Consider the following 26,494-nt stretch of genomic DNA (forward strand, 5'->3'; position numbering starts at 1 on the left):
ATAGGTCTTCCTTCATTGATGTTAAGCAGCTATGCTGAAAACGTAAGATTGTCAGTCAACCAGAAGTGGAGTCAGAAAGCCTTGCTCTATGATTCTCCCCCCAGTCCCATGGACATGATACTTGCAGAACAAAAGACAAGGTTGAGTTGAACTTCACAAAGCAAGAATGTGAGATCGTGGATGTTTGCCTTATGACACTGCATTTTTACATCATTACAGCAGAACAAAATGTCATCCTGCATTAATGTAAGAAAACGCTGACATAAAAGCACAACAGGGATGATTATAACTCTGTTTTCAGTTTTCATTTCCTAGTGCAGGAGCGGGTATGAGCTGAATGTGATGACCAGATATAAAACAGCATGATTACCAGGCTGGTGTCAGTAGTCCTTGTGCTGAAGTTGTTATTAGCCGGTGGTAGAGTCAGGACAAGTACATTCTGCATGTAACGGGCTGAGGTCGTATTCCTGAAGTATGTGTTCCTGCAAAGCAAAATGAAAAACCTCATGAAGAGTCAGCAACAGGGGTGGCAGTAACAGAGCATTCTCCCCTCCCCAGTGGAGCTGTTACTTAACAGGTTAAAACAGTAGTTATATAAATAAAAATTCATCATAGACAAAACCCTTTGCGCTGTTCATTCCCTCATGCCAGCTTCTGTGCTTAACTATATTAAAAGGTAATATAAAGAGATCTGGCAATCTGAAACATAATGTTCTTATTAACGTAACTGGTTCTGTCCTATTTTCTCTTCTTCAAAGCAGGAATTTATATTTATTACAATGCAGTCTCTCCCTGGAATGCGTAGTACTGGAATCTGTCATTTTTTCATGTTGTTGTCCATGTTTCTGGCCTCTTTAGCACTCTTTTACATGTTCCTCTAATTCTGATATTTCCCTAGAACTGATAACAGCAGGAGTTGCCCTGAAAACATTTAATAGGAGGGCATCAACAATCAGAGAGGTCAGAGAGCATCCTACTGATCTATTTTTTTTTTAATTCAGTGATCTGGGAAGATCAAAGGAAACTGTGTGAACTGAAAAGCATGCTAAAACAAGCAGGAACATTTGTAGCTTTCAGGCGTCTTTGGTTTCATCATCCTGACACGCCATCTGGAAGAGCTTCCCAGACTGGCAAACACATATTGATTCATGTACCGCAGAGTAATTTAGCAATTGCTATTGCTAGGCTGATTAAAAACTCATTTTGTAGGAATCTTCTCTTATTAGACATTTTTTATCATCCTTCTAAAGGTTTGTTTGTTTGTTTCAGTAAGTACAGTATTAAGGGCTTTTGGAGACCACAAGCTCTGCTTTTCAGACATCAGATAAGATCCCAACTCCACAACCCTGTTCCTGCCTTTCTCTGAATCTTACAACTTTCACATCACACTTTTAACCCCAGATAATTTCAAATTGCTTTTTATTCAGGCTTGAACTGAACTAACCAGATGGAAAGGAAACTTCATTAGACTCCACCAGACTGGATAATTCTACAGCATCCCTCTTCCCTTGAGGGAGGCTTAAACACTGTGTGCATCCTGGATGCAACAGGACTCAGAGCTGAAAAAAAATTTAAACCCATCGCTTTGTCTGAGGGCCATGACACCTGTAGAAGCATAGACCTTGCCTTCTCCTATGGCTTAAGTTTAGATCTAACACAGTATCTGTATTTTGTTTTCATTTTAAGATCAAAATGGTTTGAGATCAGGACACGTAGCAGATTTAAGGAGGGCAGTGTGTAAGATGGTCTGAGGCATCTGGGTGTACCAGAAGGACAAATACTTCAGAGAAGTCCTGGGCATGGTTTTGGTCTAGATCAACTAGCTTTCTCTCAGACCACGACTTACCAGGGTGACAGGAACCAATCCCAAGAGGCAGTATGGGCATGATTTAGTCACATGGATATGGGCTGTGCTTTGTCACTTCAGCTTAGGGCCAGAGATCAGCTCTTTGTCCAGTTATTTACTAATTCAAAGCTCATGAGACTATAACTGATAAAGCTAGTCGATGTCTGTCCTCAACTACAAGGATTTTGTAGTTAGCAGTAGGAAGGTTAAATTGAACAACAGAATACTTAGGCTGAGTACTAAGGAACATCTCTGAAAAGTTAGATTTCTGTAGTTACAAAAATGTTGCTCCTTGGGAGAAACAATTGTACCTCCCTTTTAAGTCATTTAATAATGAGTAAGTGGATCCTAGAAAAGTATACTGTAAGCCATATTTCCACAGCTGCCTCAGTTGCATAGAGTGTATGAAAAGTTTACAGTCCTCATGTGAAGAGCTCATGATCAACTTTGGACTGATTCTCTCACAGCTTCCTGCCCTGAGGAGTATACAGGACGAAGTTAACCATCTCTGCTCCGGTCACTGACTTAGAAAAATTTTTTGTGGACTAAATGGGATGTTGTAGATGTGCCATGATTCACACACAAAACAAGTTATATAAAGAGCAAGACAAGAGGAAAGAAACAATTAAAAACATTTTGTGATAAAGCATTTCTTCAACAAAACAGTTCCACACTGACTATCTCCATTATCTCTATATTTCAGCAAGGTGCAGAGAAAATAGGAAAAGTAAAGGTGATACTTTACTTGAAGAGATCTATCAGGATGATAACAATGTCCTTATCCACTGTCTCCGTCCCTAGGTCTTGCCTGATGTCAGCTGGAGTGCCACACATGATGATCACTATAGATTGGGCAAAAACGGAGGTGAGAAGTACAGATAAGGAAAGGACATTTGCTTGCTCCCTGGTGCCTGAGTGGCAGGCAGTGTAGCAGTGCTGGACTAAGGCGCATTACCTGCATTATGCTGCGACTGTCTGCACAGGATATCTGAGGTATGGGGATATCTGAGCGAAAGTCAGCCGGTAGAAAGTGCCTCAGTGCCTATTCTATTTTATGTTTGACTGCACCAGAGCACCACCGTTATGTCACTCAAGTAAGCAGCAGCAGTTCTGATGCAATCCAGGCTACAGAATACGAAAGTTTATAAGTCATATGGAGTTCAGGTAATAGTTTAAATGGTTTACTTATGACCCTTGTGCTCCCTTGGCCTGCTGATACAAGGTTCTTAGTCTTTGCAGAAAATGAGGTATTACTCATCTATTTTTCAGGCTTACATGGATCACTTACAGAAGTGCCCTTTGATGGCACAAGTGAGAACCATTTATACATCAGAGCTGCAAACATGGGAATGGTAGAGAAATAAGCATTCTTGTAAGCTCTAAGGCCTTGATTAGGAGGAGTTGTGATTCCTGGATTTCTGAATCTTTCACAAAACAGAGTATGTAGGAGGATAATATTATATCTAGATGGGAGAATTCATCCCAGAAGGCCTCTGGAATAGGGATATTCCCCCATGTTTTATGGGGATAGGGAGAGGAATCTGAGAGGTTTGTGCCACCTTCTATTTGCATCCGTGTGAAATGATGTCTGTGCTTCACTATGGAAAGACCAATCCTAAAATGCAGCTAATAGTCTGATTTCCATGAAAAAGTAACTTACCTGCAGAGAAGAGTGCACCCTTAGCCCCTCCTTACCATTGCTTTTCCTTTTGGGATTTTTCACAAGTCTTCTAAACTGATCTTGTGTCCTCACAATGTCCTTGAACTTCAGTTTTTCAGAGAACTGTGTGACTCCAGCATCTAATGCATTCATGTACCTGGCAGAAGGGAGGGAGCACAGAGTAAAAAAATGGCTAACTCCTCACATGTGCGTTGTGTGATTTCTCCTAAATAAATCAAAATGCTAGACAGACAGACTGTCTACAGTACATGAGTGTTTGAAAAGCAGAATGGAGCATTTTTTTCTGCAGCAGTAACAGAGAAAATCAATATAGAGCATGAAAGCATTAAAACTGTTGAAAAGTCACCCAGGTGTATTTGAGCCAGATCACACAAAGGATGGGCTTAGAGAATATAATCATGCAATAAGACATTAACAGTTAAAAAAGAAAATCAGGATTGTGGGGAAGTTAGAGTAAGTGAGACTAATGGGAAACGGTGCCAGGAAGCTCTGCTGTAGAAGGCCCCACTTGTAATCTTAGAAGGAGTATCTGAAGATTCAAAGGAGTAAATGAGAGCTGCAGAAAGATCTCAGATAAAAAATACACGTACCTTGCGAGGAAAAGGAAGGGAAGGAAGGAGCAGAAGGAGTTATACTGAGTCATTTAAAACTTGAAGTGAAAAAATGAGAATGGTAAGAAACAACCAAGTGAGTAAAAGCCAGGTAAAAGATTAAACAAAAACAACCAACTCCTAAATCTTCTTGCCTAAACCTACTGAGACATTCTCTTTGAAGTAAAGTTAATACAGAGGGAAAAGGAAAAGGATTTTCTTTGCTTTCAGACTTTTGACTTAGCAACACTGAGATCCCTGTCCTATAATCTACAAAATATCTTTTGCTCTGTTTTCAAGAACTGAGTTGTTAATCATTAACTTACAGTTAATATAGTTGGAGACATAGCTTGCTGTTGCTATTACTGTGAGTATTCGTGTACTTTTATACATACATGGGGAAAACAATTGTCCCATGTAGTATAATTTATGTGTTAGCAAAAACAGATTTTTAAAGTTAGGCAGTTGAAAAAATTCAAGATGACAGTTTCCATTAAAGCAGAATGAGGTACATCTTACAGCTAAATTAGGATGAATAATGACAATCAAATGGGAAGAAACAGAAAATTAATTTTAAATTTTTTGTTAATTCAGCATTAAAGAAAAGGAGCTTTAACATTTCAGAAGTTATAAAGAAGGTCTGAAGCCAATAGATCTGTAAATTCTGCTTAAAATTCTGTAAAATCCTCGGGATATGAACTGGAAATAAAAATAATAGCTATCTTCTGTGAAGCTATCCAAGAGATGGAACACTTCCCCTATGACGACAGGCTGAGAGAGCTGTTCAGCCTGGAGAAGAGAAGGCTCCAGGGAGACCTGAGAGCAGCCTTTCCATATCTAAAAGGGGCTGGAAGAAAGAAAAGGACAAACTCTTTAGCAGGATCTGCTGTGATAGGACAAGGGGAAATGGTTTCAAAATAAAAGAGGGGAGATTCAGATTGGATATAAGAAAAAAGTTTATGTGTGGTGAGGCACTGGCACAGATTGCCTGGAGAGGTGGTAGATGCCCCATCCTTAGAGACATGCGAGGTCAGGCTGGAGGGGCTCTGAGCAGCTTGATTGAGCTGTGGGTGTCCCTGTTCATTGCAGGAGAGTTCGACCAGATGGCCTCTAAGGGTCCTTTCCAACTCAAAAGATTCTACGATTCTATGATTCCACATCCATATAACATCGGTAGGAGAAGCAAAAAAACTAAGTATAGCATAGCTGATGTTTTTTGTTTTGGTTTGTGTTTAAATTAACCAGTATTTTGGGAAAAAAAATAATTCAAAAGAGCACAGAGACATTCACATGAACTGAAAGGCAAGAGTCAAAAAAGGAAGAGTAAGTATAAGTGGCAGTATATGAAAGCATCTACTTGACTGAAACAGTGTTTGATATCTGGAAAGGAGAAAATCCAGCATTTTTCAAGAAACATCATAGGCTGATGCTTCAGGTCACAGCGTAAATACTGTCTCCTTTTCTTCAAAATTGGTGAGCCTATAGCTTCAACTCTGCAAACACTGGGGGTAATGCTGAACAGAGAAAGATCCAGTTTGAACTTTGAAATGTTTTGAAGTAATAACTGTGCACTCAGATTGAATCAATTAATGTGTACAGCTTGATAAGATCCCTGACCTAAAAAGGCATTTACAGAGACTATGATGGAGGATACTCTTGTGTCACAATATTTACATCAAGAATGGAGTAAACGGGTATTTGCAACAGGAACAACTTCTGTCCATAGGAAGAGAAAAGGTTTGAAAATACTTAAATATAGACAGTGTAATATTCTGATATGCAGTACAGCTGAGGGGTGTAATTCTTCTTTTAGTTCTCTCACTCCTTAATAGCAGAAAGGCACCTCCCAGTATGCAGGGCACATAGGACAGCTTATGGGAACCATGCCTGAGGATGGAGATGGAGCTTATTAGGTCAACAGCTGAGGCTGAAGTGGATCTGGATCTTACCAGAGGCACTGCTCCGAGTTGTCAGTCTTCTTGTAAAGGTAGACAGATTCCCAAGTGCTAGTTTTGAATGGCTGCTGGATTTCATTCCAAAAATAATAGAAGAAGTCATTCACTTTCCTGGCTGGGGTCAGAAGACGTGTTAGATTTTCTTTGTAGTCACAGGACAGTCCAAAACTCCCTACAGAGATCAGAGGCAGGCTCGGTATTGTTTCAACTCTGAGGGGAGAGACAAGAGGACACGTCTGAATGGATTGCTGTAGCACCAAGGCCGCTGCTACATGATTTCTATCTCAGCTCCCTCTCCTTGCATCCTGTGTTAGTTTAACCTGAAACAGGTGGTTCCTAAAGAACACAAGTAAATTCCAGTGCATTGGCACTGCAGAGACAGTTTTTGAATGGATCTGGGTGTCTTATCCCACTGTCTCCAATTCCCTGCACAGTGCACACACTCCTCATCCAGTCTCTTTGGATACCAGGCACCATATCTACCCTGTGACTCCAATGGTGGGACTCCAAGGGCTCTCATGCCCATCCAGTTCTGCTGCTGGGTCACCATCAAGGACAAGATGCTGTTGTCTGTCTCAGGAGCTGGTTTGTAAACAGCATTTGTTTTCAACAACCTACCCAACAGCTAGGAGATGATGGCATCTATATGCCATATTCTAGGGGCCAGGTGGAAAAACAAATTACAAAAAGGAGGCATAGAAGTTACTTTAAGGAAAACTCCAATTTATTGTGTCATCCAATTGACACAATAAAATACATCCTTCTGCAGGCTTTCAACTTTTTTTTTTTTTTTTTTGCCAACCTACATGTGGCAAGTTAATCTTTGGTACCTTGTAGACTGGTCACAAAATGTATTTTACAAATTGAGCTGCATGCTCAATATTAAGAAGCCCAACAGTCTTGGCAATGTTGTGATGTCAGTTTTGGATGAACAAAGGGATTTGGTCTTTTCTCTGATTTGCGATGAATGCTGGATGATTTTCTGCCCACCAATATAATTTTTAATCTGGTATGTATTTTATCTCTTAATCACGATTGTGCTGGAGGGTGAGGGTTTTGTTGCCGTCAAAACCATTTACTCCTACAAGTCAAAAGAAAAGTCTTCCAGTTTCACTATATTTTAGGAGCTGAGCAACAACATCAGTCAGAGAGACCAAATAATGATATCCTCTGCTAGCAGCAGATTTGTAAAGCAATGATATTTTTTGTCCAGAGACCAAGAGTTGGATAAAAGTATTTTATCCTAGATGCTGCAAATTATCAGACTACACTGAAAGTATTTTCATTCCCTTATTGTGAAGTATTTTTTGTTCATATGCTTGGTTTTTTTTATGACAGGGTATTATGCCTGCAAAAAAACATGCTCATCAGCACTGTTAGCATTATTATGACAAAATGTTATTTTCCAGTTTAAGTGCCACTTCACAAGCTACAGGTTTTAAAGCTGTCACAACAGAGACAGACGATGTAATGTCAAGGAGAGTGTTTCATAATGAAATGGACCTTCTTCTCTCTGACTTAAAGTGTTGTAAAGAGAATCACTTGTTCTGATTTGTAAATCTGTTGCACTGTGGGCAAATTCAGCTGCCTGATAGTATTCTTTGCATAAACTTCCACTACTCATACTTTTTACTGTATACTGTTGTAACTGTACCAGAGTCTGAGAAAAAGACTTTGGCATCATTTTGGGCAGCTCTATGTCCAGCAGACAGAAAAACAAAGAAAGTTAGGAGTCACAATGAATAAAATGGGGCACATTGAACAATATTTTATCGTGGTTTTGTACATAAGAATCTGTTATTTTTATTCTTCTATAAATCAATCACATTCTTTCACTGGAAATATTGGACTAACTTCTGGTCACCCCATCTGAAGAAAAGTATAGCACTGATAAAGCCTGAAGTAAAAGTACCCCAATCTTATCTGTACGTCTTAGTGAAACCACAAGGCTACCAAAGTTTAAAGCAGGGAGAATGATCCACATGGGTAAAGGTATTGATTTGTACTCACAACTGATGTGTGGTTTTTTTTAAAAGTTATGCTAAAGCTACACAGATTTAGCTCGTGTTTTCCAAATATCTGAGAATGAACATATTAATGTATACTGCAATACAGAATTACACAGATTTATATATAATACTATAGTAGAGACACTGGTTCTTCAGAAATGCTTTCACAGGCAGAAGAGTTAGGATGAAATTGGCTGTTCCCTATCTAAACACTCCTTACTGAGGAGGATTGGAGTTTTTTATCTTCTCATGCCACATCGAACTCAGGCTCCTCTCAGTAACTGAAAGCCCACTCAGAAGGACCCTCATTTCTGCAGTTCTTCAATGTCTAGTGCCTCAAGCTATCATCCCCCTTTCATTCTGTGGTTGTTGATAAGTCATGTCTTCTGAGCCCAATATCAATCCATCATCAGCAATTAGAAACACTTAGCTAATAGTAATGAGACTGCATCAATAGGGTCTTAGAAGGGATTTTCTTTTCCCCTCCAAACTTAAGTGGCTATGCACAACAGCCTTACTGCCTTGTCTGTTCACATCAAAGTACCCGATGTATCCCAAGCCCCACTGTCTCTGCTGGTTTGCTGTGCTCAAAACAACTTTGTTCATCACTTGATATCTTTAACAACATAATATTGCATGGAGAGGGTGGTACTTACGAGACCATTTGGTAGGTAGCATAAGTGCAAGCGGGTCCTATGACAGCACAGCCAAGAGTGCCATTTTCCTGCAAGAGATCAGAGAGAGTCTGTAGTGGGGACAGAGTGGTGGCATGGTGAGAAGGATAGGAGAGTGAAGAGAATTTTAAGATTTGGAAAGGAGTCCCAGAATTTACTCAGCAAAAGCAAGGACAGAATACAAAAGGAGACGTAGAAAGGTTAAAAGAACAAACCTAGAGTAAAGGAGGGAGGAGTCACGTGGAGCTACAAAATGGCAGAGTACAGAATAGTACTTGTAAGAGTATGACCTTAATGGAGACAGAGAGGGAGAGAGCAGGTTAGGATTAAAATATTGCAACTGCATACATGAAAGTACAGACCAAAGCAGTTTTGTGTGCCATGAGGGGACTTCTTAAGAAAGACTACAGCATGCAACCATACACTGTTAGATGTGAGAATTCACAGTTGATTGACAAAGCATCACAGTGTGGTGACAGTGATTAGACACAAGAAAGTCTGATGCAACACAGCTTCTTGAATCTCTTGCAAGGCACCAGTTCTAACCAAAACTTTTTCCAACATTTAGAGATTCACACATTTTCTCCCACACGACATATCTCATTTCCAGTGAGAAGCAAGCATGCAGTTCATCTTTGCCCTCTGGGCACAGTCACACGATATGCTTTTTTATCAGTGCCAGGCCCTCTGCCTGCCTGTTCCTAGCTCGCACTGATCCCTCCTTTGTGCTGGCACATACATTTCTGTAAGCTGATGGATCAGGGAACTGAACCAGCTGGAAATGGACATTCTTTTTTCCACTTGTGCTGTTGGAGCATTTGGGTAGTTTGTTGTTGTTGTAGTAGTTTGTTGGGTTTGTTGTTGTTATTTGTTTTTATTATTATTTGATTACTTCGGTTATGTGGCCCCACAAAGAGCTGTGCAGATATGACAGAAGGGATAACCTGAAGATGCAAAAAGTAGCTTGAAGCAGGTGGCTGCTTCATCTGGCACTGCTACCAAATGGCAGCCTCTAGGAAGCATTAATAAGGTCTCTGTGCTTAACTGCTTGTCTTCATGGAACCTATGGGAATGTCTTTGACAATTTCACCTACCTCTCAAGTTAGTTTGGAATTGAACAACAGGTTCAAAAATTAATACAGAAGGACAGACATAGAACCACAGATGCATGCATACTTACATGCATGTGCACAAACATATACAAAAGAAAGTCTTTTCTTAGGAAATTAACTGAGAGAAACCAGATACTCACAAAAATTTGCTTGATGAGCTCTACACCTTCACAGGTGCTGGTGCGACAGCCTTGTGAGACATATAGTGATGATCTGAAGTGGTGGAAGGAGGCATTGACTGTAACCTTTACTCCTGCAATGCAATGTAAAAGTGAACAGCCTGAAGAGCTGGAGATAATCACTAATACACCGTATTCCTCTTCTTCCAACACATGTGAGCTGTCTTGTGCAAAGGTGTCTGCTATCCTGTTCTACCAGGAAACTCACCTACCTGGATCCCACTATTTAGGATGAGATGAAGAATTTGCTCTGGTGTTGATTGCTGGGTGTGAGTACTTTCAGTACAAACTATTTTTAGTGTTGGTCTTTGTTAGAGACATCACTTTCCAACAAAATTTGACAAAAACTCTTCAACTAGAGGGCAGGATATGAATCGTTTCTTTGGAAACTTTGTCCCAAGGTACTCTAGACAGTGACGATGAGAGTGGCAGATTCTTCACATTTTTAGACATAATGTGATCAACAGATGGAGTCAAGAGGAAAATTATTCTCAGAGAGTAGAAGCTAATCTGGTCAGGAGAGGAAAGGGTCTCACTTTTCCCATCATAATCAATTATGAAATTGGATGAATGAGTTCTAAGTTTTCAAGCAAGGGCATCTCAGTTTCTTCACTAGCTGGATCACTGGTCTGAACTGATCCAGTTTAGCAATTTCCACATTCTCAATCCCAACTAAAAAGCATGCAGAAAGACTCTGCTCAGTTACTATAAAAGCAAATCTAGCTCTTCCTATCTGTAGAGCACTTCTTTTCTCACAGAGAGAGACCATTATTTCTGTAAGATCTATATAAGTTGAACAGAGAACCAAAGAGCCTGTCTGAAAAGCAGTTTGATGAAGGTCAGATGAGTAGAAAAAAAGTGGCAAAAAGTGAGAAGAAACCACAGTGGGAGAGGGATCACCAACACCCATTGCCTTACCTTCTGTCTCTAATTCATTTTGAATTGTTGACAAGGCTTCCTCCACAGCTGATGTCAAATTTTCAGAAGTTGATGGGAAGTCCGAGTCAGGCATGAGCATCACATTGATCATGTAATTGTTGTTGTTACACCTACTTGAACCAACTTGCTGCAATAGCTGCAGAGAGAGGAATAAAAGCCAAAGGGCCAGACCCAACATCCGTTGCTTCATTATTGTTCAATTTAGATCCATAGTGTGTGTTCTCTCTTTTCTTTTCCTCTTCAAGTCCTCCTCCTTCTTCCAGATACCCTACATAGACTTTATTTCAGGCAAGTGCAAAAAAAGATTTCTGCACTGCAGATTCAAGGACAGGCTGTACAATCCTTCTCAGGCACTTCCCTGTCCCCTTTCCTTCCTTCACTTCTGCCCATCCCTCTGGTGTCCTAGGTGGCACTTTGGTTTGTGAAAAACTAACAACAGCAAAACTCAGGAAAGGAGAGAGGCTAAAGGTTGATGTGAATGTTTGCTTATGGAAAGGCTGAAGCTGTAAAACTGAAGCATTACCTGAAACCTTGCCTGATAAGGGCACTAACATTTCATCATGGTAATGAGCTGAGAGAACTAAGGGGAGGGAACAAATGGACTGTAAAAAAGACTCTTTAAAATGGAAATAAAATAAAAGGTACATTAAAACCTAAAGGAAAACAGTTGATTACTTCGTGTTTGTATTGCCCAGCATCTCTAGTTATGTTGCTATACCATCTTTGCTGGCTGGGCTCATAAATCAAGGGTATATTTTCTCCTGTGATAAGCTATCAATTTCATTCCTATAGCTTTTACCATCAGAGCACTTTTATTGTTGGCAGAAATGTCTGCTTTGCAGTCCTCCAGACTGAAGCCTTCATTTCCATTAATAGAGTAGACTCAGCACAAAGCTTGTCCATTAGTACTCACGGAGCATTGCACACCAGAGTGCCCAAGGTCTGCTCCCAGGCAGCACAGGCTCATCTGAGACCTGTGGGACCAAAATCCATATTATAAATGGCATCACTAAAAGGCACCCGCTAAGGAACACTGGGGCAATTTTCAAGAGTACATCTCTTAAGATTTCCTAAGCATTCATACTGAGAAAGGTACATAGAATGAAGGGGAGGCAAAGGAATAAATGCTACAAGCCTCATGGGTGGGGCTGTGCACAGAAGAGAAGTCCAAGATAAAAGGAATCAACAGGCAAATTTAAATAAAGTACTGAGTGTGATTGGTGCGAATTTGGGCTCTTTGTTCACACCTACAGCAGTTTCTGCTTTTCTGAAATCTGAGGCTGTCAGATAGTTTATCAGTTTACTTGTCTACTTTTATTACTTTCCTGATAATTTTAACACACACACACACACACAACAAAAAAAAAAAAAAAAAAAAAAAAAAAAGGAAAGGAAAATAATCACCATTGCTTTTGATACAAAACAACAGAGCTGTAACTCCATGGTTTCTTTCCAAGCCTGTTTTTAAAAGGTGATGAATACACTTCAAATGTATTTCCATTGACTTTCTACACAATCATTTTTCTAACAGCAAATTACTGCTGCATGAATGTTTCTTACACCTAACAACAGGGGAAACCACGAAACATCATTTAAGAGTAGACCTCAAACACCTCAGCGTGTCTAATCTAGCATTTCTAATACAGTAATTCTGTATTATTATTCACGTAAAGATCTGGACTATATGTGAATAGAGTCACATAGTGAGAATAGAATATAGCTGTTCATGTTGAGACCATCTGCTCACCACTGGCCCATTTTATAGGTATTTGCAAAGTGCCTGAAGCTTAACCCACATAAGTCAATAGAAGTTTTGTCATTAACTTCAGCAGAACAAGATCACTGCATTTTTATACTCTTCTTCATCTATCTGAGAGAAACAGCTAACTCATGTAGTTAATGCAAGTAGAACTGAGAATTTGTATTGCTGGTCACCCAGTAAGTATGTAATAACAATGAGGTTTCCCTAGCTATGTATCTAGTCATGTATTTGTTCAGTTGTTATACCAGCTTTAAAATGTTCTTTAAACCAACAGGTAAAATCAGCTATAACCTTAGAACAGCATCACTTTTTATGCTTTCTTTTGCTCCTTGCCTTCACGGTGCCATAGGGAGTCCCAGCCAGAAGTTAAATGAACTGTTAACTTCTAAGTTTCTTAATTGCTCAGTGTGTGTGCGTACCAAGTCTCAGTACCAAGTCCCATCATGTGAGGATGCCTTCATTTTCAGGTGGCGTGAAGCACAAGGGAGTGCTGCAGGGGAGTGCAGCTGGGGTGAGGCATGTGCTCCTCAGCACACAGCTGAACACCACGCTTTCTCCTGTTACGTGATCCCAACGTACTTGGCAGACTGATCGATAGCATCTGGTTCATGGGGTAAAAAAAGACAAAGAAAAGGCACTGTGCTGTAAACATGAGAGTTTCCGATACTGTAGATCATGAGAGCGGACAGAGAACAAATAGACAGCTGAGTCTTATATGTAAAGCACAAAGTTTGATGGGGCTGCCACAAATAAAAGCAAAATCTTCTGTACTTCGGTGTTAGTTGTTGCCTGTGCCTGAGGGATCTTTGGTCCCAGGGAATAAGGGGGAAAGATGACCTCTCCTGACACCCCCCACGTTAATCCGGAAAATGTATACTAAAAACTTCATTGAAGCACATCTTCTAGTACTACTACTTCTCTCTTAGAAGATTCAAGGCTTAATCAGTTTCTAAGGAATAAAGTACTAAGTAACTGCATCTGACTTCCCTGATGAATTATACCATTATTCTGTGGCATCTAGGCATCAACTATTGTTACTATCTTGTCAGAAAGGTGAAAACCACTCTGGCATTAAGTATGTTTACTTTGTGCAAGTACCTGTACAATAAGTCAGTTGTTATGTGTGCATCAGTTTGAGCACCTCATCTTTGTAATCCTAGCATTATTAACGGGTGATGGAGGTCTCCTCTTGGAATGGCTGAATACAAACCCTGAAGCTTATCGTGTACTCTGTCTTCAGAAGCACAAGGACAATTAACATTCAATAGCAAGGTCCTGTATTTATTTGTCTGAATAAATAAATAAGCATAATATATAATAAATAAATACTATTCAGCCTCTCACCAATAACAATAGTACCCATGCACATATTGCATAATTACAAAACATCCTGACAGATCTGTGTGGGTGATAGACCAGAAATACCAGCTCAAATTAACTCTACAAAGAACTATATCATGGAACTTAGTGAAAAGTGATTTTTGGTTCCTGATTCTATGGCGCTTTGTTCTGACCTCTGTTTCATTGGATAATAAACAACCAGACTAGATTAAACAGTGTGTATTTGAAACAGATAATCAGTATAGACTTCCTGATTGAAATCTATTCTCAATCTTCTGGAATGCTCAAAGATACTCAGGAATAGAAATTGGAAGAGCAAAAATATCGACAAATTTGTTCCATGAGCTCCCTCAACCTTTGTAAGATTACTCTCTGTGCAGTAGTTTTCTAGTCCTTTTTCAGTGGTTGATGTGATAGACTTTTCATTGTTTAAATAGCGTCTATTCTGTACAAAGTACAAGAGTACTGAAGAATGGCAATGGCAGTCCAGCCAGGGTACCCTCGAGTCCCTTTCTCTAGTGAGTTCATACAGTAGAAGTGCAATTTTATTCAGAATGCATAACTCTGATACCTTTGCCAAGTTTATTTTTTGGACCTTTTCTCTGGCATGTAAGCTAATTTATTTTTTGCTTCATTATAAATCATTATTTCCACTTGATGACTCAGAGAAGAGAAAATAAAAGATACGGAATGGAAATCTCAGAAAACTCAAAAGAAACAAAAGGCTACATGAAAGTATCAGCTGCCACCAGGCAGTCAAACTATTACTGCAGAAGCTGGCACCAATAGTTCTAGCAAGACCAAAGATAAAGTAGGCAGATTGTCAGCTCGTCTTCCTGCTTTTTTCTCACCCCAAGGACAACCAACACAGCATTTTTCAACCAACTATTTTGTGAAGAAACATGCATTGTGGTACAATTGTGTTTTTTCGCAGAATAAAATATCTTGGCAGTGTCCTTTAAAATTGATTTTTTTAAAACTTTGCTGCAATTATTTATAATCTTAGAGTCACTTCATTATGATTGTTATGATCATTTTCTGCCCACTATTACCAATCTAAACTATTTTGATTGTCTGTGGCCTTAGCAGCTTTTAGCCTCTCTTTAAAAAGATTTAGAAGACCGTGTTGAAGAAAATAGAAATGTTTCTTTTTTTTTTTTCAGTTTTGTTAGAAGTTCAAATAAGAAAAAGCGATCAGAGACAAAAAAGAAAACAAAACAGAACCATCTGTGTTTATTTAATATCAGTATGCCACAAGTCTAGTCTGCCTAGTAGAAGGATACCATCTTTAACTTTAAAGGTTACAGAGAATACCCAGGTCTTTTTTTTTCTATCTATCTTTCAAACAGTCGTTGTCAATTTTTCTACTACCCAGATTTCAAACAAAGTAATGTAAATGATGAGAAACACAGCTGTAGGGCAGCTCTATTGACTTATTGGAACGATTCGTTTTTTCTCATTGTCTACAAAGAGAAAAACATTGTCTACAAAAAAAAAACCAAAAAAACAGAAATATTACTCTGTGGGACTGAAGCTATCTCCTGATAAACAGCAAATATGTGGGTCACATGTTACGTTATCCTGATAAATCAGCATGATCGTGATCTAGAACAAACCCTGATAAAGTAGAAGTCCTCATTATATTGCCATTTCCATGGTTTATCACAAGCTTATCACTCTGTCCTTGGAGTTCATAGCTGCTGCTATAGATTAGAGTGCAATTACACTCCAGCTGCAAAGCACCGCTGTTCTTGTCAGAAATTAACAAACCGGGTAGGGGAAATCTACAGACAAGGATAACAACAGTTGTAAGTGGCATTACGGGACTTTGGGTGGTGGCCCCATTTTCCCATTGTTCTGTGTTGTCGCATACCAGAATATGAAGCTAAATGTGTATGTGATCATAAACATGTAGCTCAATGAAGAAAGGTTCTTCCTTTTAACCCTTTCCCAATTCATACAGTTTGAAATGAATATTATTCAGCCATCTGGCTTGTATACCAGTTAAACAAATAGTAAGAATTCTTCCCTCTCAACTTCTGGTTTTATACTATTTCTCTAAAGAACTGACCATCTCCTTAGGGTGAGTACAAGGCCCAACTGAATCAGTCTTTTGTAGCTTCAAATCTGAATTATTCCAATCAATAGCAAGGGAGAAGAGAAATTAGATCTTGTGCAGAGATACAGCTGCAGCTGGGGTTAACTCAAGCAAACAGCCTCTGTTTTGATATTCAGTTATGGTATTGGGCATTCCTACCAGAGGAAAATGTTCTGTGATATCAGCTAATGTAAGACATCAAACACAGAGAAAACATGTCTTTATTTAAGAGTAGAAAACAAAGGATCTCTGCCGACACAATCAAAGACCAAACCCTGTCAGATAAAGACAGGCTGAGGGAATTTCCTACTACCCATAAAAGAATTAGCAGGCGCTCCTCGTGAAAAGTTAAACTTGACAGTGGACCTGAGCCTATGATAGTAAAAAAAAAACATTGGTAGATGGCACATGGAGAGCTATTCAGTATTTACTGCAGTTGCAGGGGTAGTAAGTTAATAAGGTGAATGGTTATTCCATGTGAAGTTAAAATATATATATATATGTATTAAGTCTAAAAAACTGTTTCAGAGAGGCTTCGGGCTCCTACCCTGTAGTCAGGGTGCTGGTTAGGGATTACAGTGTCTTTGATATAGGATATAAGGTCTCATCAGCTAACTCTAGCATAATGGAGGGTCATGAGCGACACAGAGATGACAGCTTGGTGAGGAAGGCAAGTACAAGAACATCAATGCAGCTACAGGCAGATCTTGGCATCAGGGCTTCTGCCTGGGACCATTTTACTTCGCTAGCTGAAGCCTCAAAAGTGCAGCAATGAGATGGAGGACAGATTTAAAATCTACAGTTCAGTAGAGTCAACCAATTTTCTAATATCCTAATATTCACCGCAGCAGAGTAGGCAGCCAAATGGAACCACAGAGCTGACCCTCAATGGAGAACTTTGTTTCCAGAGTCACAGGACATAGTTTGATATAAGAGTTAGACACTGTTTCAGACTCAGCAGGATACAGCTCTGTCAAGTGACAAATGGAAGCTATCTGTAAAGTGCAAATATCTGTCATGTTTTACCTTACAAAGGTAAGAGGATCACATAATAATTTGTGTCTTGGACATTTACTTCAGTCTCCTTAGGTCCTTTTTTTATTAAATGTTAACCAGGTCTACACTGTGTGATGGGATGCAGTTATAAGATTTTCAGTATAGTGCATGCTTACAAATCCATTTGGCAGTGGAATGCTGTGCAGATATTTCAGCCCAAGTCCTGGACCAGTACAACTGCATTCTCCAGTCCATAGCAATTGCAATGACATGGCTTTCTGACTCAGGTAAGTTTATGTGGGTCCAGCTAAGCATGCACTGCATTTTCAGCTCTGAGACTGTCTTGTAGGAGCAGTTGGGATTTGCACAATTTGCTGGTTGTCTTGCCTCCCGTCCCTGTACTCTACGTATATAAACTTCCAAAACTGCTGATGCTGAAATCCAATACAAGAGCAGCTTGAAGTTACATTTACTAACTTGACTGAATCTTAATGATGTGCTGCAAGTTTCAGGAAGTTTCTGAAGCTGCAGTTCCCACAAAGCCACACTTTGTTGTTCAGGGTCTTTGTTTCACAAGACTATTGTTTGCTGCCTTGAGGTGGACAATAGTGGCTTGAAAAGAGTATTAAATGAATACATGATCTGTCACCTCTCTGCAGACTGGTCTTAGACTGAAACTTAGATGTTTCACCTTCTCTCATCATGGTCTAAACAGTCTACACAGGGCAGATTAAGGTTCAGATGTTGCTGACTCCATTAAAAAAAAAAAAAAAGCAAATATTCTTCAAGATCTTTGCTTTATGGGAATCATTTCCCATTTACTCATCTCAAGGGATTGCCTTTGTAGCTTTAGCAGGAGAATAATTCATTTCTTTCACTTCTGCAAATCACTTCTGAGAGGCTGTCAGATGCATTTTCAGTGGTACAAGAGGCAGAACATTGTGACACATCATTATTGAAAAACCATGATTTTAGCTAGATGTTGTGGAAACTGAAACATGTGATTGTTGCTAGTGAAAAGATCATTTTACAACCTCTTGCTTTGTTTATATGATGACTTTTCCCCATTTCTTGTCTTTCCTTTCTGTCCATTTTAGCTTTCCTTCCCTCCTTCCCCTTCTTTCCTTAAACCACACTTTCTACTCTCTGAATTTCTTTTATTTAAAGTCATTACAGTCTCTCATGCTTATCTTGGTGTTTAGTCACAGGTGTATGACTTCCCTTTTGCTGCTGTCAGTATAGGCCAATTCCTTCTCAGCAGTTTTGTGTGGGAATAAACATGATCATTAATCATCCTACAGCTCATAGTCTCCAAGATAATGTCACTAGCTAATAGAATGGTGATGGTAAGAACGGCAGCAGTTTTCCAGCATTATTAATAGAGTAGCTGAACTTCTCAACTTAGCTTTAAAATTATGAAGTGTCATTTTGGTATTTCATATGAGGATAAGATCATAACATCTCTACCCACTTTGATATGCATCTTCACAGTAATACCTACACCAGACTTTCTAGAAAGATGTAGGTCAGTTTGGTGCTGGTGAGAATACAGGATTAAATTACATCAGTCCTCCTCCACAATTTAGCATACACTAGATTTAAATAGAGACTTTTAAGACTTTTACTTGAACAGGTTTTAGACCACTCCTAAATGCAGAGAGCCCACACCAAATGTCACAGTGCCAAATTCTAGCATTTCACTCCCTACTTCTGTTGCTCACACATTATGTACAGATAGCATCTCAACTCAAAGTTAGGAGATAACTTGATTTTTATGTGTTCAACCCACAGCCTACCTGTTGAGATGTGCAGTTCAAACCGGGAATCCTTCTGACATCAAAGTTTCTTACTTTGATTGACAGCCAGGTATGATTAGACTGGAAAATCAACAGTGATTGAGCTATCATGTTTCCCTATACACTTCATTGTGTAAGTCAGCAAGGCTGGACATGAAATCACAACCAAAGTCACCAATCCATCCTTTAGTACTGCACAGACCTCACACATGAGGGAGTGATCTGACAGAGTCACAGCTTCGCCTGCCGAGAACGCTCCAGAAAAACTCTGTTTGAGTCATGCAGAAGCAGCTAAGAAGGTTCTGTACTATTAAATGTAACCCACAGTTCTGCTTCATGTATAAATATCTCCACTTTTCTAACTGAAAACCAGACCATTATGTTCAGTTAGTTAGAAAAATTTTTACCTTCTAATGTTGCAGGTAAGTTGAAGCTCAGCTGGAGCTCACCAGTATGGAATATGCTATTTTTTTGAGGCAACAAAAGTAAACAAGGTGCGTGTGTAGGCTAAGAACTGCCTCAACTAAAGCACAATCAAGGTCAGAAGGTCTCCCATCTGATTTTGCATTTCACATAAAATTCTTTCTGCAGTCACATTTCTGTTTCTTCTGTTTCTTTAATCAGTTTTCTTTGGCATTTGTATGCTAAAAAAACCTTAAAACCTTAAATCTCAGTTTTTCCTGGCTCTCTGTACAGAGTCAGAATATTCCATGGCAGTACTGAAAAGTGCTGTGAGGTATTTACAAAAGTTATTATTTTCTTTCAGTTAGAAATGAAGCAATTCTGAGGCACCGCTTCAGATCTGAGAGGAAGAAGGAATCTTACAGCATCCCTGTCAATCTAGATGGTTTTCGTGATTTAGTAGGGTTTTGATAAGGAGGCTTTTACAACTGCTAAGCTTTCTGGCCTGCAGAACAATTTTTTTTTTTTTGTTAGATAATAGAAAATCCTACACAACTGATAAGAGCACGGATACGTGTATTGTATTACTTTGTATATAAAAACTGAACGACGTTAAAAAAAAGACTTAAAATCCAATCTCTGAGAAGGCAAATAATTTTGTAGCTATTTATAGAAAATGAATTTTCTCCTAACAAATGTAATAGCTTACTTAATTAAAAAAAGAAAGAAAGAAACAAAGAAGGAAAAAACTGGTAAAGGAGGCCAAATCACTGGCACACGCTCCTTATCACTTTGATTGACTAACTTGAAATTAATTGCTTGCAGATAAATCCTCTATGGGAGTGTAGATTACTTCCCTTTCTTTATGGCCTATTGTATGAAAGCACATTCATAAGCAAGGCGCATTGTCACAGTTCTGTTGTGCTCCCACGGTTCCTGGTTGCAGTGTAACCTCTCGGGGACACCTGCAAACACTCTGTGCTGTTCCAGGGCCAAGCTGGCTTGAAGTGACCAGGAGAATGTGAACATGGGTTCCATCCTCTGAGGAACTGAGCAGTTTATTCTTTATTGCTGAATAATGCTACAAACAGGTCTGTTTATTTGTAGCAAAATAAACAAACAGCAGCAAAAGCCCTCTCTCTATCTGATGGAATGCAAAATATTTTTTATTCTTGAGGAAGCAGAAATGCCAAGAGTACAGGTGCTTCATTAAATCTCCCCATGGACAGGTGTTTTCAGGGTAGCTGTCAACATTACTGTAATGTATTGCTTCTCTTTACTGGAATTGCTAGTGGTGCAATTAAGACAGCATAAAAATTAATGTTTTGGAAATTCTGTTGTGTGGAGTTCCTCTCTAAGTAGAAGGGATTTGTTCTGTTTGCAGCAAAGCGCAGTGCCAGAGATGCTACAAGAAACAAGGTCACAACTGTACTTGAAAATTACCCTGGATTTGCCAAAGGGATCAGCTATGGTATGCTGTTAAAATGTACACAACGTGCTTATCTAACATTTAGTATTATACTCTCCATGTTTGTAATTAGAGCAATATAGATGGAGTGGGTATGTTTACCAGGAAACTATAAACACCTACACAGTATCATCTGCTGACTATGCAGCATCCTAACAGCAGTACGCTACAAGCAGCACTCCAGCAAAGAGTGATTACTGACTGGAGGACATGAACAGTCCTTCTGGGTGAATCCAAAGCTCCATCTATGCTGATGTCCCACCTTGGGACCTCCTGCTCAGTGTCTCCCTGACTGGTGAAGATGATCAGATGGGAGGATTTTATCAACAGAGAAGTCTTTTTTTCTGATTATTTCATCCTTTCCTATCTACATAGGTCGCTTCGAAAGTAAGGCCTTCTATTTATTTTCATAGAAACTACAACAGATATAAAGAGCACAATGACACTATTTGATAGAGCAAATTCGCAGCTACAGTGCTATTTTTCAACATAGTCACTGCCACAGAATCATAAATTCTTAAGGTTGGATAAGAACTCATCATCAAGTTCAATTATCTACCTATCCCCACCATGCCCACTAAACCACATCCACATGGTTCTGGAACACCTTCAGGGACAGTGATTCCACCACCTCCCTGGGAAATGCATCATCACTCTTTCTCACAACAATTTTTCCTAATATCCAACCTAAACCTCCCCTGGTGCAACTTTAAGTCATTACCTCTTGTCCTATTGATAGTTACCTGGGAGAATAGGCCAACCCCACCTTGTTACAACCCCATTGCACGTCACTGTAGGGAGTGATAAGGTCTCCCCTGAGCCTCCTCTTCTCCAGACTGAACAACCCCAGTTCCCTCAGCCGCTCCTTTCAAGACTTGTGCTCCAGACCCTTCAGCAGCTTTGAAGCCCTTCTTTGGACAGCTGCTGATAGGATGCTTCATCTGTCCCTTCATCCTGGCTAGAAGGTCTATAACAGACTTCCACCAGGATGTTGGCTTTGTTGGCCTTCCTTCTGATCCTTACCCATAAGGACTCAATATTATCACCCCCAGCACTGAGCTCTACAACATCAAAACACATAGAGAGTCATCCCACCATCCCTCCTTCCTTGCCTATATCTCCTAAAGAGCTTATAGCCATCCATTGCAGCACTCCAGTCATGAGAATCTTTTCAGTGATGACGACTAAGTCATAGTACTCCCGTCACACCATGGCTTCGAGCTCCTCCTGTTTGTTGCCCACGCTGCATGCATTAGTGTAAGTGCACCATTATCAATGCATTGAACAAGAACCTGTATGCTGTGCTCATAAAAATCTGCATGCCCATTCAAATTTGGCTTGTCTTTCATATTGCTCTTGTCACTGCTGAAATGCACCACTCACTGCCTCGCTGTGCTCACATCCACTGTTTGGTCTCCATAAATGTTCAGCGTGCATTGATAAATATCAGTAAGTGCCATTTTTTTTTCTGTGTGGAGGAATTCGGTAACACACCTTTGCTTCATGTCAGACTCCGTCATCACATGGCAACAAAATGTAATGGAATATTGGTGAGAAGGTTCAGCCTCTACTGCCATACTATGATCATTCACCTCTGATGTCGTGGGTCGGCATAATAAAATAGGAAGCGTTACTTTTGGACCAGCCCTCATACAAGCACCACAGAGAAGCAGACATCAGCCTCTTGCACCACCATCGGGGAAAAGTTCATCAGCACAAAACCAAAGAAGCACAGAAGAACCACTGAACAACTCCAATAACTCCACCACCTTAACTTTAGCTCCTCGCAGGCTGCTGTAGGAGAGTCATCAGCCCATCAAGTCCATGGGAGAAGCTCTCTGGAGCACCTACAACTACAAGCATATGAAACTCATCATGGGATGTCATGGAAGAACGTGTGAGGACCACAGGCATGCCCAACCCATGGGCTACATGTGGGCATGCACCTATTGCTCAGCAGCAAGGAAACAGCATCACACCATCTCTAAATGCGGCCCAAGGCAACTCTTCTTCACTCAGTGTGGCCCAGGTGAGCCAAAAGGTTGGACACGCAGCATTGTGGGATGTTGTGGAGAAGGACCAGAGGTGGGGAAAAGGTAGGGATCAAAGTGGTTTGGTGAGAAACCAATATGGGAACCAGAAGGCCTGTACACTTCTCTGGCTGTGTCCTGCACCTCATCAGTGTGTGCCCGGGGAGGTCGGAGCGGGGAGCGCCAAGCCTGGGGAGTTGGACAACCAAAAGACGTTGCGGGAGAGACGCCCCCCGCGCGAGCTGACTGCAGCCCACGGGAGCTCAGCGGAGCCAAAGGCCAGCCCTTCCGGGGGACGGCGCCCGTCTCTGCGCGGTGCCTATTGGCCGCATCGCTGGGCTCCGCGCCTTCTTCCGCCGTCCCACGGTTACCGCGGCAACGGCGCCATCGGCGGCGCGGGGAGCGCGGGCCCGGCGGCAGGATGGTGAGAGGGGCCGGGCGGGGGGCGCGGGCCGGGCGGGCGCTCCTTCCCAGCTCCCTCCCGCTCCGAGTGGGGCGGCCCCGCTCCGGGGCCCCGCTCTGAGCCTGCTCCGCTCTGCTCTCTGCCCAGATGCTCTCCCGGGCCAAGCCGGCTGTGGGGAGCACCCCGCCGCAGGGGGACAGGCGGAGGAAGAAAGGGAAGAAGGTGCCACAGCTGGAGGAGCTGCTGGCCGGGAGGGACTTCACCGGCGCCATCGCCTTGCTGGAGGTAACGGGCGCGGGCCGGGGCCTGCTGCTTCCCTGGGAACCGAGAGCGGCTGCACCCAGCGGCATCCACAGCCGTCGGACTGCCCGCGGTATTAATGGGCCTGGTGTTGCTTTACTGGTGTTTATAAACTGTGTCTGATTGCTGACAGCGGTCTCACATTCCCTCTTCCCTCCGAAGTTTCAGCGGCACGCGGGTGAGCAGCAGGAGGATGCTGACCTCTGGATCGGGTACTGTGCCTTCCATCTGGGTGACTACAAGAGAGCTCTGGAGGTGAGATGGGGAACTGGGACTCTGCCCCAGGGATGGCAACAGCGGGAAGGCGTTCTGTGGTAGGGAACACTTCTGCCAGCCAGCCCAATTATAGATGTGATAATCACTGAATCATTAAGGTTGGAAAAGACCACTAAGATCATCCAGTCCAACCATCAGCCCATCCCCACCATGCCCACTGACCATGTCTTCATTGCCACATCCACCTTTTCCTTGAACACCTCCAGGGATGGTGACCCCACCACCTCCCTGGGCAGCCTCTGCCACTGCAGCACTGCTTTTCCTGAGAAGAAATTGTTCCTGATAGTAAGATGAATGGTGTGGAAGGCAGTGTGGATTGAAGAAGAGGTGTTTGCCCAAGAAAACAGATGTTTTGTGGTTACTTACTATTTGATTTAACACTAGGATCAGTAAACTGATTTGCCCCTTTTAATGTCATACTTCATGTTCTCAGTTTTTCCATTCCATTCTTGCAGTTAACTTTCCACAGTTTTGTTTTCTAGATTTAATTATGCTGTAGTCTTCATTGTGTTCCTAATACATAATATGCGTGCTTTTTGACTGTCTTTAGAGGTTGATGGCCCTGACCGTTTAATGAACTTTATTATTTTTCTGTGTGTTCTCTTATGTTAGATAATTCCATGCAATAAGACATTCTCCAAACGTTTTAAGTCACTAAGAGGCACGTTGATTATTCAAGTATGCCTAAGTTATCAATATTTGCACCATACAGTGCTGTTGCGTCGCTTTTTGTGTATGACTCCATATGTAAGTCTTTCTCTTGTGTCCATTTATGTCTCCTGCAAAACTCATTTTGTTGACTATCAGTTTATCGCCAGTATCACTGGATTTCCTTTCTCAGTTGTGCTAACATATTTATCTATAGAAATCTGAACAAGATGTTGTTGCCTACTTTGCTGTGTACTTCCGAGGGATAGAGTCACTGTGCACTCCTGAACACAGAGTAATGTGGAGACTTGTTTGGTGATACTCACAAGGCTGCGTGTAAGCAAGTGAAGATTTGGAAATAACTCAGTCTGCCTGAGTAGTGATTTTTCCATTGCTGCATTCCTACTGATGTGAATTGCTGGATCCTTACAATGCTGTATTACACCATTTAAGGCTTATTAGTTTTGGTCCATATCAGCTGGGGGAGAGCTCCATCACAACTTGCTATGAAGTGCAGTTGTCATCTGAGAATACATTTCAGCCTTTTAACTTGCCTACTCTGGGAGAAATTATCTTTTTTAAAAAGTATATATGAGGTCTACTCTGAAAGTAATGCCTTCTATTTTATTATGTTGGCCCATGATGTTAGATGCAGATGTTTGTGGTATAGCAGTAGAGGTTGAACATTCCTGCCACTATTCCCTTAGATTTTGTCACTGTGAGATGGATGGCAGCATAGAGGTAGACTAACAAAATGATGTCTGGCATGGAAGTGCTTATGAAGAAAAGGCATGTCACTGAATTCCTCCATGCAGAAAAAATGGCACCCATTGACATTCACTGATGCCTGCTGAACATTTATGGAGACCAAACTGTGGATGTGAGCACAGCGAGGCAGTGGGTGGTGCAGCAGTGGCAACTGTGACATGAAAGACAAGACATGTTCCAGATGACCACACACAGATCTCACACCACAAAATGAATAGCATCTCGATCAGCTCATCCAGGTGAATCAGCAGATCATGACCAGGGCACTGTGTACGGAGCTGAATATCAACTTCAGTGTGTTGGAAACAATGGTGGCAATGCTGGAATACCAGAAAGTTTCTTCCAGGTGGGTTCCATGAATGCTTGTACAGGAAGAGAAAAAAACACCACGTGCAAGTTTGTCAGAACCTATTGAACCAATACGAGGCTGTTGGTGACAGTTTCCTGGATCACATCATCACTGGTGATGAGACACAGTGTTACCACTGTGAGCCAGAGTCAAAACAGTCCATGGAGTGGTGACATGTGAATTCCCCATCAAACAGGAAGTTCCGAGACGCAGCCCGCACTGTGCACTGTGATGTGCACTGTCTTTTGGGATAGGAAAGAGGTGGTCCTTCTGAATTTCCTGGAACTCGAACAAACCATCAATTCTGAAAGCTACACTGCAATGCTGACTAAGCTGAAGGCTTGAACTTAGAGTCAGGACAGAGAGGAAGACAAACTTTCTCTTGCAAAACAGTAATGCTGGGCCCCATACCAGTTTGAAGACCATGGAGCACTGTCGTGGTTTTATGATTTTTTGTAATTGATATTTCACATCATAACATCATGTAGTGTGCTGGGAGTTAAAGAGTTAATGCTGCAGTTCCACAGATTGTCAGTAGTTCTGGGAGCCTAGTCCCAGAAGAGAAGAATGAACTACAGCTCCCAGAAGGCTTCATTATTCTGTTTCAATTTTCTGTTCAGAGGGAAAGATAAAACTGCCTGGAAGTCACAGGGCTGTCTCTTTCTGCTTGTCTCTGCTGTGTGTGCTCCCTAGCTGTCTCACCTACAGCATTAGAGTAAGGCCTTCAGTTTTTGGACACACTCTGACATTTATTTGATTTATTAGCTTCAGCTCCAATTATATTGTATTGTGTTATCTCAAATTCATATTTATTTTGCTATCATATCTAGTAAATTAGCTTTCTCCCTTAGCTCACTGCTGCTGTTTTTCCT

The 26,494-nt window shown here is 41.1% G+C and overlaps 2 protein-coding genes across 7 annotated transcripts in view; one reads left to right on the plus strand and one right to left on the minus strand.

Annotated features, from left to right (window-relative positions):
* Positions 1-11,384, minus strand: part of GUCY2C (guanylate cyclase 2C) — a 45,620-nt gene extending 34,236 nt beyond the window's left edge. For 2 of the 3 annotated variants that reach the window (XM_040668447.2, XM_416207.8), the window contains exons 1-7: positions 10,965-11,384; positions 10,008-10,120; positions 8,738-8,805; positions 6,067-6,282; positions 3,542-3,663; positions 2,592-2,688; positions 371-482 (exon numbers count right to left, since the gene is read on the minus strand). In XM_040668447.2, the coding sequence (XP_040524381.1) occupies positions 371-482; positions 2,592-2,688; positions 3,542-3,663; positions 6,067-6,282; positions 8,738-8,805; positions 10,008-10,120; positions 10,965-11,175 (939 nt within the window). In that variant the 5' untranslated portion in view covers positions 11,176-11,384. Of the gene's footprint in view, positions 1-370; positions 483-2,591; positions 2,689-3,541; positions 3,664-4,117; positions 4,385-6,066; positions 6,283-8,737; positions 8,806-10,007; positions 10,121-10,964 lie in introns of those variants that run through there. The other variant, XM_025155035.3, reaches the window with a different exon arrangement.
* Positions 11,385-23,247: 11,863 nt separating this feature from the next.
* TTC26 (tetratricopeptide repeat domain 26) overlaps positions 23,248-26,494 on the plus strand; it is a 46,101-nt gene continuing 42,854 nt past the window's right edge. For 3 of the 4 annotated variants that reach the window (XR_003077675.3, XM_004937683.5, XM_416208.8), the window contains exons 1-3: positions 23,248-23,302; positions 23,429-23,566; positions 23,744-23,836. Coding sequence is in view for 2 of the 4 variants with exons in the window: in XM_004937683.5 (XP_004937740.1) it covers positions 23,300-23,302; positions 23,429-23,566; positions 23,744-23,836 (234 nt within the window). In the remaining 2 variants the exon portion in view is untranslated. Of the gene's footprint in view, positions 23,303-23,428; positions 23,655-23,743; positions 23,837-26,494 lie in introns of those variants that run through there. The other variant, XM_040668532.2, reaches the window with a different exon arrangement.

This window comes from Gallus gallus, chromosome 1 (assembly GCF_016699485.2).
Source record: "Gallus gallus isolate bGalGal1 chromosome 1, bGalGal1.mat.broiler.GRCg7b, whole genome shotgun sequence".
Classification (NCBI taxonomy): Eukaryota; Metazoa; Chordata; class Aves; order Galliformes; family Phasianidae; genus Gallus; species Gallus gallus.